This window comes from Scleropages formosus, chromosome 10 (assembly GCF_900964775.1).
Source record: "Scleropages formosus chromosome 10, fSclFor1.1, whole genome shotgun sequence".
Classification (NCBI taxonomy): domain Eukaryota; kingdom Metazoa; phylum Chordata; class Actinopteri; order Osteoglossiformes; family Osteoglossidae; genus Scleropages; species Scleropages formosus.
In genome coordinates, this window is record NC_041815.1 from 8,443,123 (window position 1) to 8,461,337 (window position 18,215).

The window sequence follows — 18,215 nt, forward strand, 5'->3', positions numbered from 1 at the left end:
AAAAAAAAAAAAAAAAAAAAAAAAAAAGGCTTTTTGAAAAGGAGCTGCCCTTGTGGCCGGTTTAGCTCAGTTGGTTAGAGCGTGGTGCTAATAACGCCAAGGTCGCGGGTTCGATCCCCGTACGGGCCAGCCGGTGACGTTCGCGCTGTCGGCTTAACCTCCCTGTGGCACGATGGGCCACTTTTTAGCTCTCTGACTGCAAGGAACTCCTGTGTCCCGCTACGGGTTCTACATCCAAGTTGGCAGCGAAGCATGCCATGGTTTTCAGCACCGCTTTTGTCGCGAGTCCTCGCTGACATCGAAGAAGAGAGCAAACTTTGAACACGCCGCTCGCCACGCGTGTCGGAGGGAACGCAGCAGAGAGACCTTGGCGCGAGCCCCATAAACACGTGGAGAATGCGGGCTCGATCCCGCTACCTCCGATGCTACGAGCGCTCTACCACTTGAGCTAATTCCCCCAGCTGAGAGGATCCCTTTAGCAAAGGAGAGGAAAGGCACGCCATAACCAACAGCTAAGCTGCGGGATAACACAGAAAGCTCATTTCAGGTTCGCATCTAGACTGGTGGCGGCCGCTTGTGCGGGAGTTTGTGGGACCACCGTTGTTCCATGGTGTAATGGCTAGCACTCTGGACTCTGAATCCAGCGATCGAGTTCAAATCTCGGTGGGACCTGCTTCCTGCCTTGCTCACTGGGGCATCGTTGTGTTTCTGAGGGCCCTTGCTCTGGAAACTTCAAGGCTTGCCGGGAAGCGCTCCGCCAGGTTCCATGGTGTAATGGTGAGCACCCTGTGCTTTGAATCCAGTGATCCGAGTTCAGTCTCAGTGGGACCTGGTGTCCTCCTCCGCACGGAAGGGACCGCAGCGTGCGTGAGAAGTGCGTCTCTCTCGACGGCGTGTTTTGCGACTCTTTACGCCAAGGGCAACTTAAAAAAAAAAAAAAAAAAAAAAAAAAAAAAAAAAGGCTTTTGAAAAGGAGCTGCCCTTGTGGCCGGTTAGCTCAGTTGGTTAGAGCGTGGTGCTATAACGCCAAGGTCGCGGGTTCGATCCCCGTACGGCCAGCCGTGACGTTCGCGCTGTCGGCTTAACCTCCGCTGTGGCACGATGGGCCACTTTTTAGCTCTCTGACTGCAAGGAACTCCGTGTCCCCTACGGGTTCGCTACATCCAAGAGTTGGCAGCGAAGCATGCCATGGTTTTCAGCACCGCTTTTGTCGCGAGTCCTCGCTGACATCGGAAGAAGAGAGCAAACTTTGAACACGCCGCTCGCCACGCGTTGTCGGAGGGAACGGCAGCAGAGAGACCTTGGCGCGAGCCCCATAAAACACGTGGAGAATGCGGGCATCGATCCCTACCTCTCGCATGCTAAGCGAGCGCTCTAACCACTTGAGCTAATTCCCCCAGCTGAGAGGATCCCTTTAGCCAAGGAGAGCAAAGGCACGCCACTAACCACCAGCTAAGCTGCGGGATAAACACAGGAAGCTCATTTCAGGTTCGCATCTAGACTGGTGGCGGCCGCTTGTGCGGGAGTTTGTGGGACCACCGGTTCCATGGTGTAATGGCTAGCACTCTGGACTCTGAATCCAGCGATCCGAGTTCAAATCTCGGTGGACCTGCTTCCTTCCTTGCTCACTGGGCATCGTTTGTGTTTCTGAGGCCCTTGCTCTGGAAACTTCAAGGCTTGCCGGGAAGCGCTCCGCCCGGTTCCATGGTTAATGGTGAGCACCCTGGGCTTTGAATCCAGTGATCCGAGTTCAAGTCTCGGTGGGACTGGTGTCCCTCCTCCGACGGAAGGGACCGCCAGCGTGGGAGAATGCGTCTCTCTCGACGGCGTGTTTTGCGACTCTTTACCGCCAAGGGCAACTTTAAAAAAAAAAAAAAAAAAAAAAAAAAAAAAAAGGCTTTTGAAAAGGAGCCGCCCTTGTGGCCGGTTAGCTCAGTTGGTTAGAGCGTGGGCTAATAACGCCAAGGTCGCGGGTTCGATCCCGTACGGGCCAGCCGGTGACGTTCGCGCTGTCGGCTTAACCCCGCTGTGGCACGATGGGCACTTTTTAGCTCTCTGACTGCAAGGACCCCTGTGTCCCGCCTACGGTTCGCTACATCCAAGAGTTGGCAGCGAAGCATGCCATGGTTTTCAGCACCGCTTTGTCGCGGCCTCGCTGACATCGGAAGAAGAGAGCAAACTTTGAACACGCCGCTCGCCACGCTTTCGGAGGGAACGGCAGCAGAGAGACCTTGGCGCGAGCCCCATAAACACGTGGAGAATGCGGGCATCGATCCCCTACCCTCGCATGCTAAGCGAGCGCTACCTTGAGCTAATTCCCCCGCTGAGAGGATCCCTTAGCCAAGGAGAGGAAAGGCACGCCACTAACCAACAGCTAAGCTGCGGGATAAACACAGAAAGCTCATTTCAGGTTCGCATCTAGACTGGTGGCGGCCGCTTGTGCGGGAGTTTGTGGGACCACCGGTTCCATGGTGTAATGGCTAGCACCTCTGGACTCTGAATCCAGCGATCCGAGTTCAAATCTCGGTGGGACCTGCTTCCTTCCTTGCTCACTGGGGCATCGTTGTGTTCTGAGGGCCCTTGCTCTGGAAACTTCAAGGCTTGCCGGGAAGCGCTCCGCCCAGGTTCCATGGTGTATGGTGAGCACCCTGGGCTTTGAATCCAGTGATCCGAGTTCAAGTCTCGGTGGGACCTGGTGTCCCTCCTCCGCACGGAAGGGACCGCCAGCGTGCGTGAGAAGTGCTCTCTCTCGACGGGTGTTTTGCGACTCTTTACCGCCAAGGGCAACTTTAAAAAAAAAAAAAAAAAAAAAAAAAAAAAGGCTTTGAAAAGGAGCCGCCCTTGTGGCCGGTTAGCTCAGTTGGTTAGAGCGTGGTAATAACGCCAAGGTCGCGGGTTCGATCCCCGTACGGGCCAGCCGGTGACGTTCGCGCTGTCGGCTTAACCTCCGCTGGGCACGATGGGCCACTTTTTAGCTCTCTGACTGCAAGGAACTCCTGTGTCCCCCTACGGGTTCGCTACATCCAAGAGTTGGCAGCGAAGCATGCCATGGCTTTCAGCACCGCTTTTGTCGCGAGTCCTCGCTGACATCGGAAGAAGAGAGCAAACTTTGAACACGCCGCTCGCCACGCGTGTCGGAGGGAACGGCAGCAGAGAGACCTTGGCGCGAGCCCCATAAAACACGTGGAGAATGCGGGCATCGATCCCGCTACCCTCGCGCATGCTAAGCGAGCGCTCTACCACTTGAGCTAATTCCCCCGCGAGAGGATCCCTTTAGCCAAGGAGAGGAAAGGCACGCCACTAACCAACAGCTAAGCTGCGGATAAACACAGAAAGCTCATTTCAGGTTCGCATCTAGACTGGTGGCGGCCGCTTGTGCGGGAGTTTGTGGGACCACCGGTTCCATGGTGTAATGGCTAGCCTCTGGACTCTGAATCCAGCTCCGAGTTCAAATCTCGGTGGGGACCTGCTTCCTTCCTTGCTCACTGGGGCATCGTTGTGTTTCTGAGGGCCCTTGCTCTGGAAACTTCAAGGCTTGCCGGGAGCGCTCCGCCCAGGTTCCATGGTGTAATGGTGAGCACCCTGGGCTTTGAATCCAGTGATCCGAGTTCAAGTCTCGGTGGGACCTGGTGTCCCTCCTCCGCACGGAAGGGACGCCAGCGTGCGTGAGAAGTGCGTCTCTCTCGACGGCATGTTTTGCGACTCTTTACCGCCAAGGGCAACTTAAAAAAAAAAAAAAAAAAAAAAAAAAAAAAAAAAAAAGGCTTTTGAAAAGGAGCTGCCCTTGTGGCCGGTTAGCTCAGTTGGTTAGAGCGTGGTGCTAATAACGCCAAGGTCGCGGGTTCGATCCCCGTACGGGCCAGCCGGTGACGTTCGCGCTGCGGCTTAACCTCCGCTGTGGCACGATGGGCCACTTTTTAGCTCTCTGACTGCAAGGAACTCCTGTGTCCCGCCTACGGGTTCGCTACATCCAAGAGTTGGCAGCGAAGCATGCCATGGTTTTCAGCACGCTTTTGTCGCGAGTCCTCGCTGAGATCGGAAGAAGAGGAGCAAACTTTGAACACGCCGCTCGCCACGCGTGTCGGAGGGAACGGCAGCAGAGAGAACCTTGGCGCGAGCCCCATAAAACACGTGGAGAATGCGGGCATCGATCCCGCTACCTCTCGATGCTAAGCGAGCGCTCTACCACTTGAGCTAATTCCCCCAGCTGAGAGGATCCCTTTAGCCAAGGAGAGGAAGGCACGCCATAACCAACAGCTAAGCTGCGGGATAAACACAGAAAGCTCATTTCAGGTTCGCATCTAGACTGGTGGCGGCCGCTTGTGCGGGAGTTTGTGGGACCACCGGTTCCATGGTGTAATGGCTAGCACTCTGGACTCTGAATCCAGCGATCCGAGTTCAAATCTCGGTGGGACCTGCTTCCTTCCTTGCTCACTGGGGCATTGTTGTGTTTCTGAGGGCCCTTGCTCTGGAAACTTCAAGGCTTGCCGGGAAGCGCTCCGCCCAGGTTCCATGGTGTAATGGTGAGCACCCTGGGCTTTGAATCCAGTGATCGAGTTCAAGTCTCGGTGGGACCTGGTGTCCCTCCTCGCCGGAAGGGACCGCCAGCGTGCGTGAGAAGTGCGTCTCTCTCGACGGCGTGTTTTGCGACTCTTTACCGCCAAGGGCACTTAAAAAAAAAAAAAAAAAAAAAAAAAGGCTTTTGAAAAGGAGCTGCCCTTGTGGCCGGTTAGCTCAGTTGGTTAGAGCGTGGTGCTAATAACGCCAAGGTTGCGGGTTCGATCCCGTACGGGCCAGCCTGACGTTCGCGCTGTCGGCTTAACCTCCGCTGTGGCACGATGGCCACTTTTAGCTCTCTGACTGCAAGGAACTCACTGTGTCCCGCCTACGGGTTCGCTACATCCAAGAGTTGGCAGCGAAGCATGCCATGGTTTTCAGCACCGCTTTGCGCGAGTCCTCGACATCGGAAGAAGAGAGCAAACTTTGAACACGCCGCTCGCCACGCGTGTCGGAGGGAACGGCAGCAGAGAGACCTTGGCGCGAGCCCCTAAAAACACGTGGAGAATGCGGGCATCGATCCCTACCTCTCGCATGCTAAGCGAGCGCTCTACCACTTGAGCTAATTCCCCCTGAGAGGATCCTTTAGCCAAGGAGAGGAAAGGCACGCCACTAACCAACAGCTAAGCTGCGGATAACACAGAAAGCTCATTTCAGGTTCGCATCTAGACTGGTGGCGGCCGCTTGCGGGAGTTTGTGGACCACCGGTTCCATGGTGTAATGGCTAGCACTCTGGACTCTGAATCCAGCGATCCGAGTTCAATCTCGGTGGGACCTGCTTCCTTCCTTGCTCACGGGGCATCGTTGTGTTTCTGAGGGCCCTTGCTCTGGAAACTTCAAGCTTGCCGGGAAGCGCTCCGCCCAGGTTCCATGGTGTAATGGTGAGCACCCTGGGCTTTGAATCCAGTTCCGAGTTCAAGTCTCGTGGGACCTGGTGTCCCTCCTCCGCACGGAAGGGACCGCCAGCGTGCGTGAGAAGTGCGTCTCTCTCGACGGCGTGTTTTGCGACTCTTTACCGCCAAGGGCAACTTTAAAAAAAAAAAAAAAAAAAAAAGGCTTTTGAAAGGAGCCGCCTTGTGGCGGTTAGCTCAGTGGTTAGAGCGTGGTGCTAAAACGCCAAGGGCGCGGGTTCGATCCCCGTACGGGCCAGCCGGACGTTCGCGCTGTCGGCTTAACCTCCGCTGTGGCACGATGGGCCACTTTTAGCTCTCTGACTGCAAGGAACTCCTGTGTCCGCCCTACGGGTTCGCTACATCCAAGAGTTGGCAGCGAAGCATGCCATGGTTTTCAGCACCGCTTTTGTCGCGAGTCCTCGCTGACATCGGAAGAAGAGCAAACTTGAACACGCCGCTCGCCACGCGTGTCGGAGGGAACGGCAGCAGAGAGACCTTGGCGCGAGCCCCATAAAACACGTGGAGAATGCGGGCATCGATCCCGCTACCTCTCGCATCTAAGCGAGCGTCTACCACTTGAGCTAATTCCCCCAGCTGAGGGATCCCTTTAGCCAAGGAGAGGAAAGGCACGCCACTAACCAACAGCTAAGCTGCGGGATAAACACAGAAAGCTCATTTCAGGTTCGCATCTAGACTGGTGGCGGCGCTTGTGCGGGAGTTTGTGGGACCACCGGTTCCATGGTGTAATGGCTAGCACTCTGGACTCGAATCCAGCGATCCGAGTTCAAATCTCGGTGGGACCTGCTTCCTTCCTTCTCACTGGGGCATCGTTGTGTTCTGAGGGCCCTTGCTCTGGAAACTTCAAGGCTTGCCGGGAAGCGCTCCGCCCAGGTTCCATGGTGTAATGGTGAGCACCCTGGGCTTTGAATCCAGTGATCCGAGTTCAAGTCTCGGTGGGACCTGGTGTCCCTCCTCCGCAAAGGGACCGCCAGCGTGCGTGAGAGTGCGTCTCTCTCGACGGCGTGTTTTGCGACTCTTTACCGCCAAGGGCAACTTTAAAAAAAAAAAAAAAAAAAAAAAAGGAGCGCCCTTGTGGCCCGGTAGCTCAGTTGGTTAGAGCGTGGTGCTAATAACGCCAAGTCGCGGGTTCGATCCCCGTACGGGCCCCGTGACGTTCGCGCTGTCGGCTTAACCTCCGCTGTGGCACGATGGGCCACTTTTTAGCTCTCTGACTGCAAGGACCTCCTGTGTCCCGCCTACGGGTTCGCTACATCCAAGAGTTGGCAGCGAAGCATGCCATGGTTTTCAGCACCGCTTTTGTCGCGAGTCCTCGCTGACATCGGAAGAAGAGAGCAAACTTTGAACACGCCGCTCGCCACGCGTGTCGGAGGGAACGGCAGCAGAGAGACCTTGGCGCGAGCCCCATAACACGTGGAGAATGCGGCATCGATCCGCTACCTCTCGCATGCTAAGCGAGCGCTCTACCACTTGAGCTAATTCCCCCAGCTGAGAGGATCCCTTTAGCCAAGGAGAGGAAAGGCACGCCACTAACCAACAGCTAAGCTGCGGGATAAACACAGAACTCATTTCAGGTTCGCATCTAGACTGGTGGCGGCCCTTGTGCGGGAGTTGTGGGACCACCGGTTCCATGGTGTAATGGCTAGCACTCTGGACTCTGAATCCAGCGATCCGAGTTCAAATCTCGGTGGGACCTGCTTCCTCCTGCTCACTGGGGCATCGTGTGTTTCTGAGGGCCCTTGCTCTGGAAACTTCAAGGCTTGCCGGGAAGCGCTCCGCCCAGGTTCCATGGTGTAATGGTGAGCACCCTGGGCTTTGAATCCAGTGATCCGAGTTCAAGTCTCGGTGGGACCTGGTGTCCCTCCTCCGCACGGAAGGGACCGCCAGCGTGCGTGAGAAGTGCGTCTCTCTCGACGGCGTGTTTTGCGACTCTTTACCGCCAAGGGCAACTTTAAAAAAAAAAAAAAAAAAAAAGGCTTTTGAAAAGGAGCCGCCCTTGTGGCCGGTTAGACTCAGTTGGTTAGAGCGTGGTGCTAATAACGCCAAGGTCGCGGGTTCGATCCCCGTACGGGCCAAGCCGGGTGACGTTCGCGCTGTCGGCTTAACCTCCGCTGTGGCACGATGGGCCACTTTTAGCTCTCTGACTGCAAGGAACTCCTGTGTCCCGCCTACGGGTTCGCTACATCCAAGAGTTGGCAGCGAAGCATGCCATGGTTTTCAGCACCGCTTTTGTCGCGAGTCCTCGCTGACATCGGAAGAAGAGAGCAAACTTTGAACACGCCGCTCGCCACGCGTGTCGGAGGGAACGGCAGCAGAGAGACCTTGGCGCGAGCCCCATAAAACACGTGGAGAATGCGGGCATCGATCCCGCTACCTCTCGCATGCTAAGCGAGCGCTCTACCCACTTGAGCTAATTCCCCAGCTGAGAGGATCCCTTTAGCCAAGGAGAGGAAAGGCACGCCACTAACCAACAGCTAAGCTGCGGGATAAACACAGAAAGCTCATTTCAGGTTCGCATCTAGACTGGTGGCGGCCGCTTGTGCGGGAGTTTGTGGGACCACCGGTTCCATGGTGTAATGGCTAGCACTCTGGACTCTGAATCCAGCGATCCGAGTTCAAATCTCGGTGGGACCTGCTTCCTTCCTTGCTCACTGGGGCATCGTTGTGTTTCTGAGGGCCCTTGCTCTGGAAACTTCAAGGCTTGCCGGGAAGCGCTCCACCCAGGTTCCATGGTGTAATGGTGAGCACCCTGGGCTTTGAATCCAGTGATCCGAGTTCAAGTCTCGGTGGGACCTGGTGTCCCTCCTCCGCACGGAAGGGACCGCCAGCGTGCGTGAGAAGTGCGTCTCTCTCGACGGCGTGTTTTGCGACTCTTTACCGCCAAGGGCAACTTTAAAAAAAAAAAAAAAAAAAAAAAAAAAAAAAAAAAAAAAAGCTTTTGAAAAGGAGCTGCCCTTGTGGCCGGTTAGCTCAGTTGGTTAGAGCGTGGTGCTAATAACGCCAAGGTCGCGGGTTCGATCCCCGTACGGGCCAGCCGGTGACGTTCGCGCTGTCGGCTTAACCTCCGCTGTGGCACGATGGGCCACTTTTTAGCTCTCTGACTGCAAGGAACTCCTGTGTCCCGCCTACGGGTTCGCTACATCCAAGAGTTGGCAGCAAAGCATGCCATGGTTTTCAGCACCGCTTTTGTCGCACTAATAATCTGACAATAATCTACTTTTCTTGTGGGTGCAGATTTAAATCACTAACGGATATGCAAATATATTTTTGCATTAGTTTAGACCGACTATATAGAACCTGTTCACATCACTAGCAGTTCAAATTGTTGAAACGCCTGGTTAGAATCACGGCAACTTCATACTTTACTGTTTTTTTTTAAGTAACAGAACTTCTGCTTGAGTATAATTTTCCACTCCTCCATCCCCCTCTGCTCATCATCCTCAGTCGTGTCTATCTTTGCACTATATGTTTGAGTGGAGGTTTTCATTATGAACCCCTTCATTTCTCCAAATGAGACTACCGGGTGAATAAACTTTCAGGGCAAAGAAATATTGTGTAAAAGATTGTATGTGCAGAAGCACTAGAGGCAGACAAAGAGCTCTGCATTTCATTGCATTCTTTCCTGATAGAGACCTTCTGAGCAAGTGGGGAAAAAAAAAAGTTTAAGAGAGAGTTGGCGGCGTTGTTGTGAATCTCCACAGGACACTTTTCTGTGAGAAGCACAGACCCCATGTGGCCATGCCGTAGGCATCCTGCAAACAGGTTCTTGTCCTCATGAAAGAGCACGTATGTATTTTCTGGCATCTGGGGAGCAGCTGTCCTGCAGCCACACAACTCGACCATCAGTGGGAAGAATGGTACAGTTTACCCAGCGTGCGGGACGACAGGCTGAGTACTATTCCATCCGCTCATCCTCCTAAGCGCCACTGGCTCACCTCCTCAGGCTCAGACTTCCTGTAACCTCTTGTTTTTAAGAGATGATATTTCAGGCATTTCCTGCACATTTCAGTCATGTCCCCTCCAAAGGAGCCAACCCCAGATGTGGTGAGCCAGAGTCACATGCATTACTCAGGTTGTCTCCTCGGTGCTGAATCCACTGGACAAAGAACACTTTATACTGTGAGCTGGGAAGCTGTCATAACTATAAATGTGGCTTGAATGTGAACAACTGAAGTGTACGAGTCATGCTTTTTCAGAGTAATACTTGAGCCAAGCTGGGATAAAGAACCCTTGCAGGCTTCGGTTTGTGTGCAGTCAATGTACACGATTCTATGATCACAGCTAATGTGTGTCACCTCTCACTTTAAGTGAACTGCAGAAGAAATGGCTAAAGACTTTGTCTATTTTTATGAAAGCATCAGTTAAGCCACTTGATAAATAACAGTAATCATCATCATAATAATAACTTGAGAATGACATTTAGAATTAGAAATCAGCTCTATGTGCCTCTGACAAACAAATACTATTTACCTTAAGACTCATGCAGCTGTGGTAAAAACACACACACACACACACACACACACACACACACACACACACACACACACACACACACACAAATTCCCTCCTGTTTGCTTGTTCCTTCTGAACCTCCACTGGTGTTCCAAGCACGGCTTGTGTTCAGCTTCATCTTTACAGTGTTTCATTACAATAAGAACATCGCAGATTAGGAAACACTCCCCATCCCTCGTTGGACAGTTTCTTTGTTCACACCGGAGATGCAAGAGAAACGTATCTGAACGTAAAAAACCATATGAAAATATTTCCACTTTGCTAGTCACTACACACACAATGTCTACAACTGCTTATCCCAAGCAGGGTCACAGAAAGCCAGAGCCTAGCCCAGCAACACAGGTGCGGGGCTTGGGACGACACACACCCTGGATGGAACACCAGTCCGCCATAAGGCACCCCAAGCTGGACTCAAACCCCAGACCCACCACAAAGGGGGCCCTGGCCGAGCCCACTGCACCACCGCATCCCCCAGTCCCTACAGAGTGATCTACTCTGAAACACTGGGGACAGTTCCCACCATTTCCCACATGCGTCTGAGACCGTGAGTTTGGAACTGGATCGCTTTCTTCTTCAGAGGCCCTGGAACCTTGGCCATGGGGCCAAGCACCTCTGCCTGCCACACCTCTTCTGGAACCAAGGGTGGTCCTGCACACCCTGCGCAGAGCTAGCTGGAAGAGGAACAGTGGGGTACTGTGCGCTGTGCGATGGGGTGCTAAATAGTGGCGGTGCCATTGTGACTGGACACCAGGATCCCGCTACGAAGTGCACACGTAATCTGGGTCACACACGAGACCGCAGCGGGACAGGCAGCACTAGCACAGAGCTGGATCACAGAGACAAACCTAAACAAAACAACAACCAGCAGGAGACTGAGGGGAAAAATAAGAAAATTTAGAAGAAATGATGGTATGCATTAAGTCTACAACTGATGTGTTCTGTAACCGCTGCAGAAAGCTCATTGTGCAAGAAGCACGATGTACCGAAACTACACCCCCAACTGTAAGGGGTAATCAACACTGGCTGGTACTGAAAAACAAGAAAATAAATAATGTTGGCAGGTTGCAAGATGAGTTCAACCAGTGGCACAGCAAGTAGTGCTGCTGTCTCACAGTGCCTGGGTGGTGTGAAAGGGCATAGGTTTGATTCCTGATCAGTATGTGTGGAGTTTGTATGTTCTGCCTGTGTCTGCATGGGTTTCCTCTCACAGCCCAAAGACATGCTATGCAGGTTCCCCCAGTGTGTGAGTGACAGAGAGAGAGTGTGTTCCACTGATGTATGGATGAGTGACCCATTGTAAGTAGTGTATCTAGCAGTGTAAGTCACCTTGGTGAATAAGGTGTATGCTGATAACACTACATAGAGTTCATTGGAAGTTGCTTTGGAGAAAAGTGTCTGCTAAATCAATAAATGTACATGAGCTTAAGGGGTGGAGGTTACTTGATATATGATGTACATAACTTACTTTAGCCTATTGGAAATGTGGTAGATTACTATTGCAGCAACACATCATAAGTAGGGTAAAACTAACTTGTCTCACAGCGCAAGTCAGTAGCAAATTAAAAGCATGCACGAGCTGAGCACACATTGATCATGCAGAAAGAAAGCCAATAAGAAATGTTATCATGTATGTAACGTGCACTTTTGGAACTACATAATGTGTGTATTGGATATTTGGGGAGACTCCATAAACTCTGACACAGGGGAAGGGGACTCTCCCTCCAGATGGGGTAAAATAAAGTAAGATACTTCCTCCCATCTTGGGTCCTTTGTTTGAGTTATGTCAAATTTCCTCCACAAGACACCACAACATGGTAATCGAAGGTGTCCTGCAGACATAAAAATGAGACGCAACACAGAGACACTCGAGAAAAACCGGAAAGCCCAGGATAACCATAAACACACAACACAAAACACAAAATTTGACCATTAATTCTGGTAAATAGTTCCTTTTTATCTTTGCAAATACTGTATATAAAACACACACATTATGAATCATTTAAAGCTAATCCAGGCACCAAAACAGAACACAGTAAACTATCATCTCCATAGACATTCTTTTTTTGTACACTTATATCCCCACGTACAGCTATGATTTCACATGGCTTAAACATCCAGCACGACAGGATTTCTACTTATTCACAGTTGATTAAACACTGTTTTTCTTGCTTGTTGATCATTTAAAATAACTATAAACATGTATGCTGTAATATCTGAATATTTAATAGCTACGGAATAATTTTAGAAATATATATGACATATAGGACCTCCTTTATTCAGGTGTATTTGCTTTAAAATCCATGGCAATTGAACGGCAACATCCGGTTTTCTCACAAAGGTGTTAAACATCATTCCAAATCAACACACAGCTGAGTGGCTGTACAAGACACGAGAGCCACAGACTAAATTCGTACATTTCATTCTGCACTAATACACATGCCCCTTAGGATCCCTGTTCTGTTGAACAAGCGCTTAAAATACGTAAAACCAGAACAAAGAGGACCCACAAAATTAAGCAGTTGCTGAAAGGAGCAGGCAGCACAAATGATACAATCATACATTGTAGCGAGCACTGGCTCACACTGTTTCACACTGGTCAGCACGGTCAATGTGCAGTTGGCTTTTGGTCAACCACCTGAGCAACTTCTCGCCCCCACCAATGGCTCAGCGGCACGTAAAACAGCAGCATAGCCAGCAGTCTGTCACTCTCTGTACTGGACCCTGCTCAGAGTCCAAAGCTTGGTCCCCACCATCACTTCCCCACTTCCCTGCACTCTGGCACATTGCTGGTTTCACCTGAGCCATGTGCTGAAAAAAAAAAGCATGTCACGTTTCCATAGCATTTGTGGAATGCTGTAAGACAGTTGCATGTTGGCATGTCTCGCGCCGGGGCTGAAGCTCAACAGGTCAGAGAGAGTGAAGCAAAGAACACAATGTGCAGTGACAACCCTGCTGAGAACTTCTTTATGTTTGGTACTTCGCAAAAGAAAACAGTCATGTCTAGCCCTGTGAGGGGTCGAAAACCAGTAAAGATTAAATATCGCAGGATTTGCTTTTCCGTCTGAAGACTGCTTCAACACAGTGAGATCAAACTAACACTGACACACAGGCTCTTCAAAAAAAGACCTTCAGACAGTTTTTACCCTTCTCTATCTTGAAAAGAAAGGGAAAACCGCCAGTTATTTGAAAAGGGGTTCGGTGCTTGGGGTTTGTGGGCTATGTCTTCCAGTCACTGTCGAGAAGATCCACGTCTGAAAAGAGCCATGACAGATCCACTGGGAAGAGGGCAACTGGGACAGGTGCGAAAGTTTCTCAGAAAAGCCACTTCTCCAGCATCCACAGGGCAGCAGCAGCTTAGGATACAGGAGTAACTGTTTTAAAAAATGCAAATCTCTTAATCACGTATGCTTTATGGTGTGATCAGCCACAAATGTGGAAGGAATGCTTAAAAATTCACTTTTTTTTCCCCTCCATTCTACGTTCAGTGTTTTTTTTCTGCTTTGCTTTATAAACTACTGCAACATTCTAAGTCAGCTATTGTTTGGGTTTGTCCAGAATGATGGGTCCTTGTGGACGACAATTACTGTGTTTTATGCCCGTTACCATTACACTTGTGATCAAACGCTGCTGTTCTGTGTTGGCTGTGCATTGTTTCTCTTGGTTGTATATTGTTTTTCTGCGATGGTCTACTGTAATTGTTATCGGTTTTGGCCCATTGTTTTGTTCCGAATTGGTTGGTAATTGTGTAAATTCAGAGGGCATTCCGTTCCCATACGTGGCCTGCAGTGCGCCAGTTCAGCCGTCTTCTGGCGTGGAGTCTTCAGGGAACTCATCGGAAGAGCTGCTCTTGTGTATGCGACCATCGCTGCGCATGCTTTGGAACGTCTTGCGGAAGGCTTCCATCATGGCATGCGCCAGCTTCTTGGCCTCCAGCTTACCCTCACACTCCACAGCGTGGCAGTCCATCTGGAAGGTGAGGTCGTCATTGATCTCACGGTAGATCCAGGCAAATATGTTGGGGCTGACGTTATGGTCGGCTGTGCAGTAGGCAATGCGCGCCACTTGGTAAGTGTCCATGGCAATGGTGGCCTCCCCTCGGCCATCCAGGTGGTGCAGCCTCACCTGGAAGGGTCGGATCTCCAGGATGGCGTTGGCGGGGAGGACGTCCTCCTGCACAAGGGCTCTACGCTCCCACAGGCCAATGACAGCCGACTCTGTGCATCCAGACAGGAACTGCGTCCCCGTGATAGTCACCTTACCAAGGTATGTCACCTGCAGAGAAAGCACATTTGACATCATCAGCATTCAAACTGTGCAGAATTAACCAGACAACAGCAGTACAGTATGTGGTACGTGGATCAAGGACACGGGAGAAAAGTTTCTTAAGCTATGAAACCAACTAGATTGTTTTTATGATGTGTCTTTGGAAGACAAGAGGGCGGAACAGTTTGTTAGGAAAAATTTGGTAAGATAACAGTGCAAATCACTGTCGAGTAAAACATCAGCAAAACTAAATTAACCAAAAATAACTCTTCCATGCAAATAAGTGCACAAGCAATATATTTTTGCCACTTACACACACATTTGCTGAAGCTGCTTGTCCCAAAAGCGGGGTCATGGTGAGCCAGAGGGCTGGAGGGTCGGGGACATACCCAGGACGAGACGCCAGTCTGTCACAAGGCACCCCAAGCAGGACTCAAACCGCAGACCCACCAGAGAGCAGAACTAAGTCAAACCTGCTGCGTCACCGTGCCCCCCTCACCACCCTGGCCCCCCTTTTTGCCACTTAATATGAAATTAATACGTTAAAATACAACATGCCATCCAGTATACACAGAATCATAGTCAAGCACGGTGCTCCAGATCAAGGAGTGTGTCTGGTGAGAAGAGATGTGGGGATGTGATTTGTCTTCACCTCTCTGCTAGCAGACAGGAGAGACTGACATGCTAAATGGTACATGTCATTGGCGAGGAAAGAAAGATGAGAGGACTTAGGAAACCAGTGAAACCCCATGATTTCCCTCACAGCCATAATAGAAACCACTTGGTGAGTCAGGATTAATGTCACTGTCTTAACACGAGCTAGAGTTGGAAGAGGAGGAAGTGTAGAGACAATCCAGAAATGGAGCAAGAGCAGGAAAGGGCCTGAGACACAACAACATTCCCAGCCGGTTTGGCCCTGGCAGAGCTGTTTGTACCTTGACCAAAATCTGTAAGCAACTGCACTTTATCCCACCAATCTAACTTTACTGCATTCATTAGAGGACAATAATCAAATTACAGATGAACTTTCCAGATTGTCCCCATGATCACAATTAGGCCCAATCTCACACACACACACACATACACACACACACACACACACACACACACACACATTCTCAGAACCGCTTGTCCCATACGGGGTCACGGAGCCAACCCAGTAACACAGGGCGGAAGGCCGGAGGGGGAGGGGACACACCCAGGACGGGACACCAGTCCGTTGCAAGGCACCCCAAGCAGGACTCAAACCCCAGACCCACCGGAGAACTGGACTGTGGTCCAACCCACTGCACCACCGCACCCTCAATTAGGCCCAATCACAGAGCACAATATGTAGCTTCATTTTATTTCCTACCGCAACTCAGAAAGGTTTAAAAACAAGTGAAAGTCAGCAACAACAAGTAGACAGTAATGTGCTTTGGGGGGAGGTGCGGTGGCACAGCAGGTTTGGCTGAGGCCTGCTCTGTGGTGAGTCTGGGGTTTGAGTTCTGCTTGCAGCGGACTGGCATCCCGCTCAAGGTGTGCCCCCGCCAGCCTTGCGCCCTGTGCTGCCTGGTTTGGCTCCGGCCTGCTGCGACCCCGCTTGGGACAAGCGGTTATAGACAGTGTGTAATGTGCTAATTTTGGAAGATTTGGCTGTTCAAAATGGTAAGGTTCGGGGGATTGGGAATCAAAGTGCAAAAGTGAAGTGTTGCGTATGCGCACGTGTCTGACGTCAAGGCTCGTGTCAGTTCTCTAGTCGATAATGCGGCGCAAACTCTTATGGTGCAGATTGGTGGTAATGATATTTGTTAACAGCAGTCTGAGGTATTATAGAGCTGTTTTATTTCTATGTGTAATAAAGCCAGAAGGAAGTGTTGGAATCTAATAGTGTCTGGTCCTTCACCTAGACTTCATGGGGGACACAGACGTAGACTGGTGTCCTTTAACAGGTGGTTGGAGACATGGTGCTGCTGTAATAGCATATCGTTCAATAACAACTGGGATGATTTCTGCGAAAGGACAGGTTTTTCAGGCGTGATGGTGTACACCTCAACTGGAGGGGTTCGTTTGTACTGTCCCAGAACTTGGCCTGCAAGTTGCGAGATTGACTCAGCTATGGGTTATCTCCTTTAGCGCTTTTGAGTATTGATGGGTCTGTTACTCTTTCTGGTACCAGAAGTCAGTTCTGATGTGATTGGGTTTCTTGTGCCGTGTGCAGTGAGAGCCTCAATACTTAAAATAAAAGCATTAACTGGAGCCAAAAAATATAAACTATTATAAGATCACGGCAATTCACTAGAGTTATAGTAGTGCTCACACCAGGAACTGAAAATATATTAAAACACACACTCTCAACTAACCACCAAAGCCAAACAGTAGTCTAAAAGGCTGCCTATTAAATATTTGCTCACTGAAAAGTAAAGCTGCTTTCGTAAATGATTTAATACAAAGTTACAAGTCCGTTCTCTTCTTTCTTATCAAAACCTGCTTGCTGCATTTGATATGATTCTGCTAACTGAAGCTGCTCCAGGCGGATATAATTAGTTCCATAAATCTCGCTCTGAATGTCGTGGAGGTGGAGTTGGTGTTCTTTTCGATAATAGGTTACAAATAACCCCTAGAAATCATGATTATTTTTACCTGAGTTGAAGTTTTACGGGGGGGGTGTGTGGTGGCGCAGTGGGTTAGACCGGGTCCTGCTCTTCAGTGGGTCAGGAGTTTGAGTCCTGCTTGGGGTGCCTTGTGATAGACTGGCATCCCGTCCTGGGTGTGTCCCCTCCCCCTCCGGCCTTACACCCTGTGTTGCCGGGTAGGCTCCGGCTCCCCGTGCGTGCGTGCGTGTGAGTGAGTGAAGTTTTACCCCTAGAGTTGAAGTCAAAACCTAATATAATTATATTTCTTATCTACCGTCCTCCTGGACCATACTCCTCTTTTCTCAACGATTTTAGTAACTTTATAGCCAATTTAGTCATTACTCGTGCCAAAAAATTTTGATGGGTGATTTCATTTCAATATTCGTATAGATGTATCATTAGAGTGAGGGGGTGCAGTGGCGCAGTGGGTTGGACCACAGTCCTGCTCTCCGGTGGGTCTGGGGTTCAAGTCCCGCTTGGGGTGCCTTGCGGCGGACTGGCGTCCCGTCCTGGGTGTGTCCCCTCCCCTTCCAGCCTTACGCCCTGTGTTGCCGGGTAGGCTCCGGTTCTCCGCGACCCCGTATGGGACAAGCGGTTCTGAAAATGTGTGTGTGTGTGTGTGTGTGTATCGTTAGATACTCTAGCTAATAATTTTATGTTTCTCAAATTCCGTCGGTTTTTACTTAAGTTGCTAATAGTACTACACACACACACACACACACACACACACACACATTTTCAGAACCGCTTGTCCCGTACGGGGTCATGGGGAACCGGAGCCTACCCGGCAACACAGGGCGTAAGGCCGGAGGGGGAAGGGGACACACCCAGGACGGGACGCCAGTCCGCCGCAATTACTACTCATTCCCATATCCATACGCTTGATCTAGTCATAACATATGGCGTAGATGTTCATAATGTAAATATTATTCCTTTAAACAAGACTACTTCTGATCATTACTTGTTAACCTTTGATCTATAGATCTCTATTTTACCATTTTTATTCAAAATTTTAGAAAAGATCATAGTTTCCAAAATTGTAAAATATCAACATAATATATTTGAAAAATTTCAGTCTGAGCCTACAAGGCAGTAAATGGTATTGCTCCAACTTACCTTTGAGAGATTATTGATTCTTATATTCTATTAAATCCTTTGTTCAATGGATGCGGATTATCTTAAAGTACCTGTGATCAATAAGACCTCAGGAGGAGGGCATGCCATTAGCTATAGAGCAACTAAAATGTGAAACAGTCTACCAGTTATTGTGAGAAATGCCCTGTCTGTCTCAGTCTTTAAATCCAGGCTACAGACTTACCTGTTCACTCGGGCATATTACTAAACAATGTAATTCCAG

General features: G+C 50.4%; 1 protein-coding gene and 18 non-coding genes across 19 annotated transcripts in view; 17 read left to right on the forward strand and 2 right to left on the reverse strand.

Annotated features, from left to right (window-relative positions):
- Positions 1 to 54: 54 nt before the first annotated feature.
- On the forward strand, positions 55 to 129 carry trnai-aau (transfer RNA isoleucine (anticodon AAU)). Its single transcript has one exon. It is a non-coding gene; the product is annotated as a tRNA-Ile (tRNA).
- A 1,411-nt stretch (positions 130 to 1,540) lies between these two features.
- Positions 1,541 to 1,612, forward strand: trnaq-cug (transfer RNA glutamine (anticodon CUG)). The gene has a single exon. It is a non-coding gene; the product is annotated as a tRNA-Gln (tRNA).
- A 309-nt stretch (positions 1,613 to 1,921) lies between these two features.
- Positions 1,922 to 1,993, forward strand: trnai-aau (transfer RNA isoleucine (anticodon AAU)). The gene has a single exon. It is a non-coding gene; the product is annotated as a tRNA-Ile (tRNA).
- Positions 1,994 to 2,462: 469 nt separating this feature from the next.
- trnaq-cug (transfer RNA glutamine (anticodon CUG)) lies at positions 2,463 to 2,535 on the forward strand. The gene has a single exon. It is a non-coding gene; the product is annotated as a tRNA-Gln (tRNA).
- A 1,021-nt stretch (positions 2,536 to 3,556) lies between these two features.
- Positions 3,557 to 3,628, forward strand: trnaq-uug (transfer RNA glutamine (anticodon UUG)). Its single transcript has one exon. It is a non-coding gene; the product is annotated as a tRNA-Gln (tRNA).
- Positions 3,629 to 3,788: 160 nt separating this feature from the next.
- On the forward strand, positions 3,789 to 3,862 carry trnai-aau (transfer RNA isoleucine (anticodon AAU)). The gene has a single exon. It is a non-coding gene; the product is annotated as a tRNA-Ile (tRNA).
- Positions 3,863 to 4,345: 483 nt separating this feature from the next.
- Positions 4,346 to 4,417, forward strand: trnaq-cug (transfer RNA glutamine (anticodon CUG)). Its single transcript has one exon. It is a non-coding gene; the product is annotated as a tRNA-Gln (tRNA).
- Positions 4,418 to 4,723: 306 nt separating this feature from the next.
- Positions 4,724 to 4,796, forward strand: trnai-aau (transfer RNA isoleucine (anticodon AAU)). Its single transcript has one exon. It is a non-coding gene; the product is annotated as a tRNA-Ile (tRNA).
- Positions 4,797 to 5,263: 467 nt separating this feature from the next.
- Positions 5,264 to 5,334, forward strand: trnaq-cug (transfer RNA glutamine (anticodon CUG)). The gene has a single exon. It is a non-coding gene; the product is annotated as a tRNA-Gln (tRNA).
- A 1,006-nt stretch (positions 5,335 to 6,340) lies between these two features.
- trnaq-uug (transfer RNA glutamine (anticodon UUG)) lies at positions 6,341 to 6,412 on the forward strand. The gene has a single exon. It is a non-coding gene; the product is annotated as a tRNA-Gln (tRNA).
- A 132-nt stretch (positions 6,413 to 6,544) lies between these two features.
- Positions 6,545 to 6,617, forward strand: trnai-aau (transfer RNA isoleucine (anticodon AAU)). The gene has a single exon. It is a non-coding gene; the product is annotated as a tRNA-Ile (tRNA).
- A 475-nt stretch (positions 6,618 to 7,092) lies between these two features.
- Positions 7,093 to 7,164, forward strand: trnaq-cug (transfer RNA glutamine (anticodon CUG)). Its single transcript has one exon. It is a non-coding gene; the product is annotated as a tRNA-Gln (tRNA).
- An 86-nt stretch (positions 7,165 to 7,250) lies between these two features.
- trnaq-uug (transfer RNA glutamine (anticodon UUG)) lies at positions 7,251 to 7,322 on the forward strand. Its single transcript has one exon. It is a non-coding gene; the product is annotated as a tRNA-Gln (tRNA).
- A 146-nt stretch (positions 7,323 to 7,468) lies between these two features.
- Positions 7,469 to 7,543, forward strand: trnai-aau (transfer RNA isoleucine (anticodon AAU)). Its single transcript has one exon. It is a non-coding gene; the product is annotated as a tRNA-Ile (tRNA).
- Positions 7,544 to 7,814: 271 nt separating this feature from the next.
- trnaa-agc (transfer RNA alanine (anticodon AGC)) lies at positions 7,815 to 7,888 on the reverse strand. Its single transcript has one exon. It is a non-coding gene; the product is annotated as a tRNA-Ala (tRNA).
- A 142-nt stretch (positions 7,889 to 8,030) lies between these two features.
- Positions 8,031 to 8,102, forward strand: trnaq-cug (transfer RNA glutamine (anticodon CUG)). The gene has a single exon. It is a non-coding gene; the product is annotated as a tRNA-Gln (tRNA).
- An 89-nt stretch (positions 8,103 to 8,191) lies between these two features.
- trnaq-uug (transfer RNA glutamine (anticodon UUG)) lies at positions 8,192 to 8,263 on the forward strand. The gene has a single exon. It is a non-coding gene; the product is annotated as a tRNA-Gln (tRNA).
- Positions 8,264 to 8,427: 164 nt separating this feature from the next.
- trnai-aau (transfer RNA isoleucine (anticodon AAU)) lies at positions 8,428 to 8,501 on the forward strand. The gene has a single exon. It is a non-coding gene; the product is annotated as a tRNA-Ile (tRNA).
- Positions 8,502 to 11,921: 3,420 nt separating this feature from the next.
- pid1 (phosphotyrosine interaction domain containing 1) overlaps positions 11,922 to 18,215 on the reverse strand; it is a 32,151-nt gene continuing 25,857 nt past the window's right edge. The window contains exon 3 of the mRNA XM_029255658.1: positions 11,922 to 14,252. Coding sequence (XP_029111491.1) covers positions 13,776 to 14,252 — 477 coding nt within the window. The 3' untranslated portion in view covers positions 11,922 to 13,775. The remainder of the gene's footprint in view (positions 14,253 to 18,215) is intronic.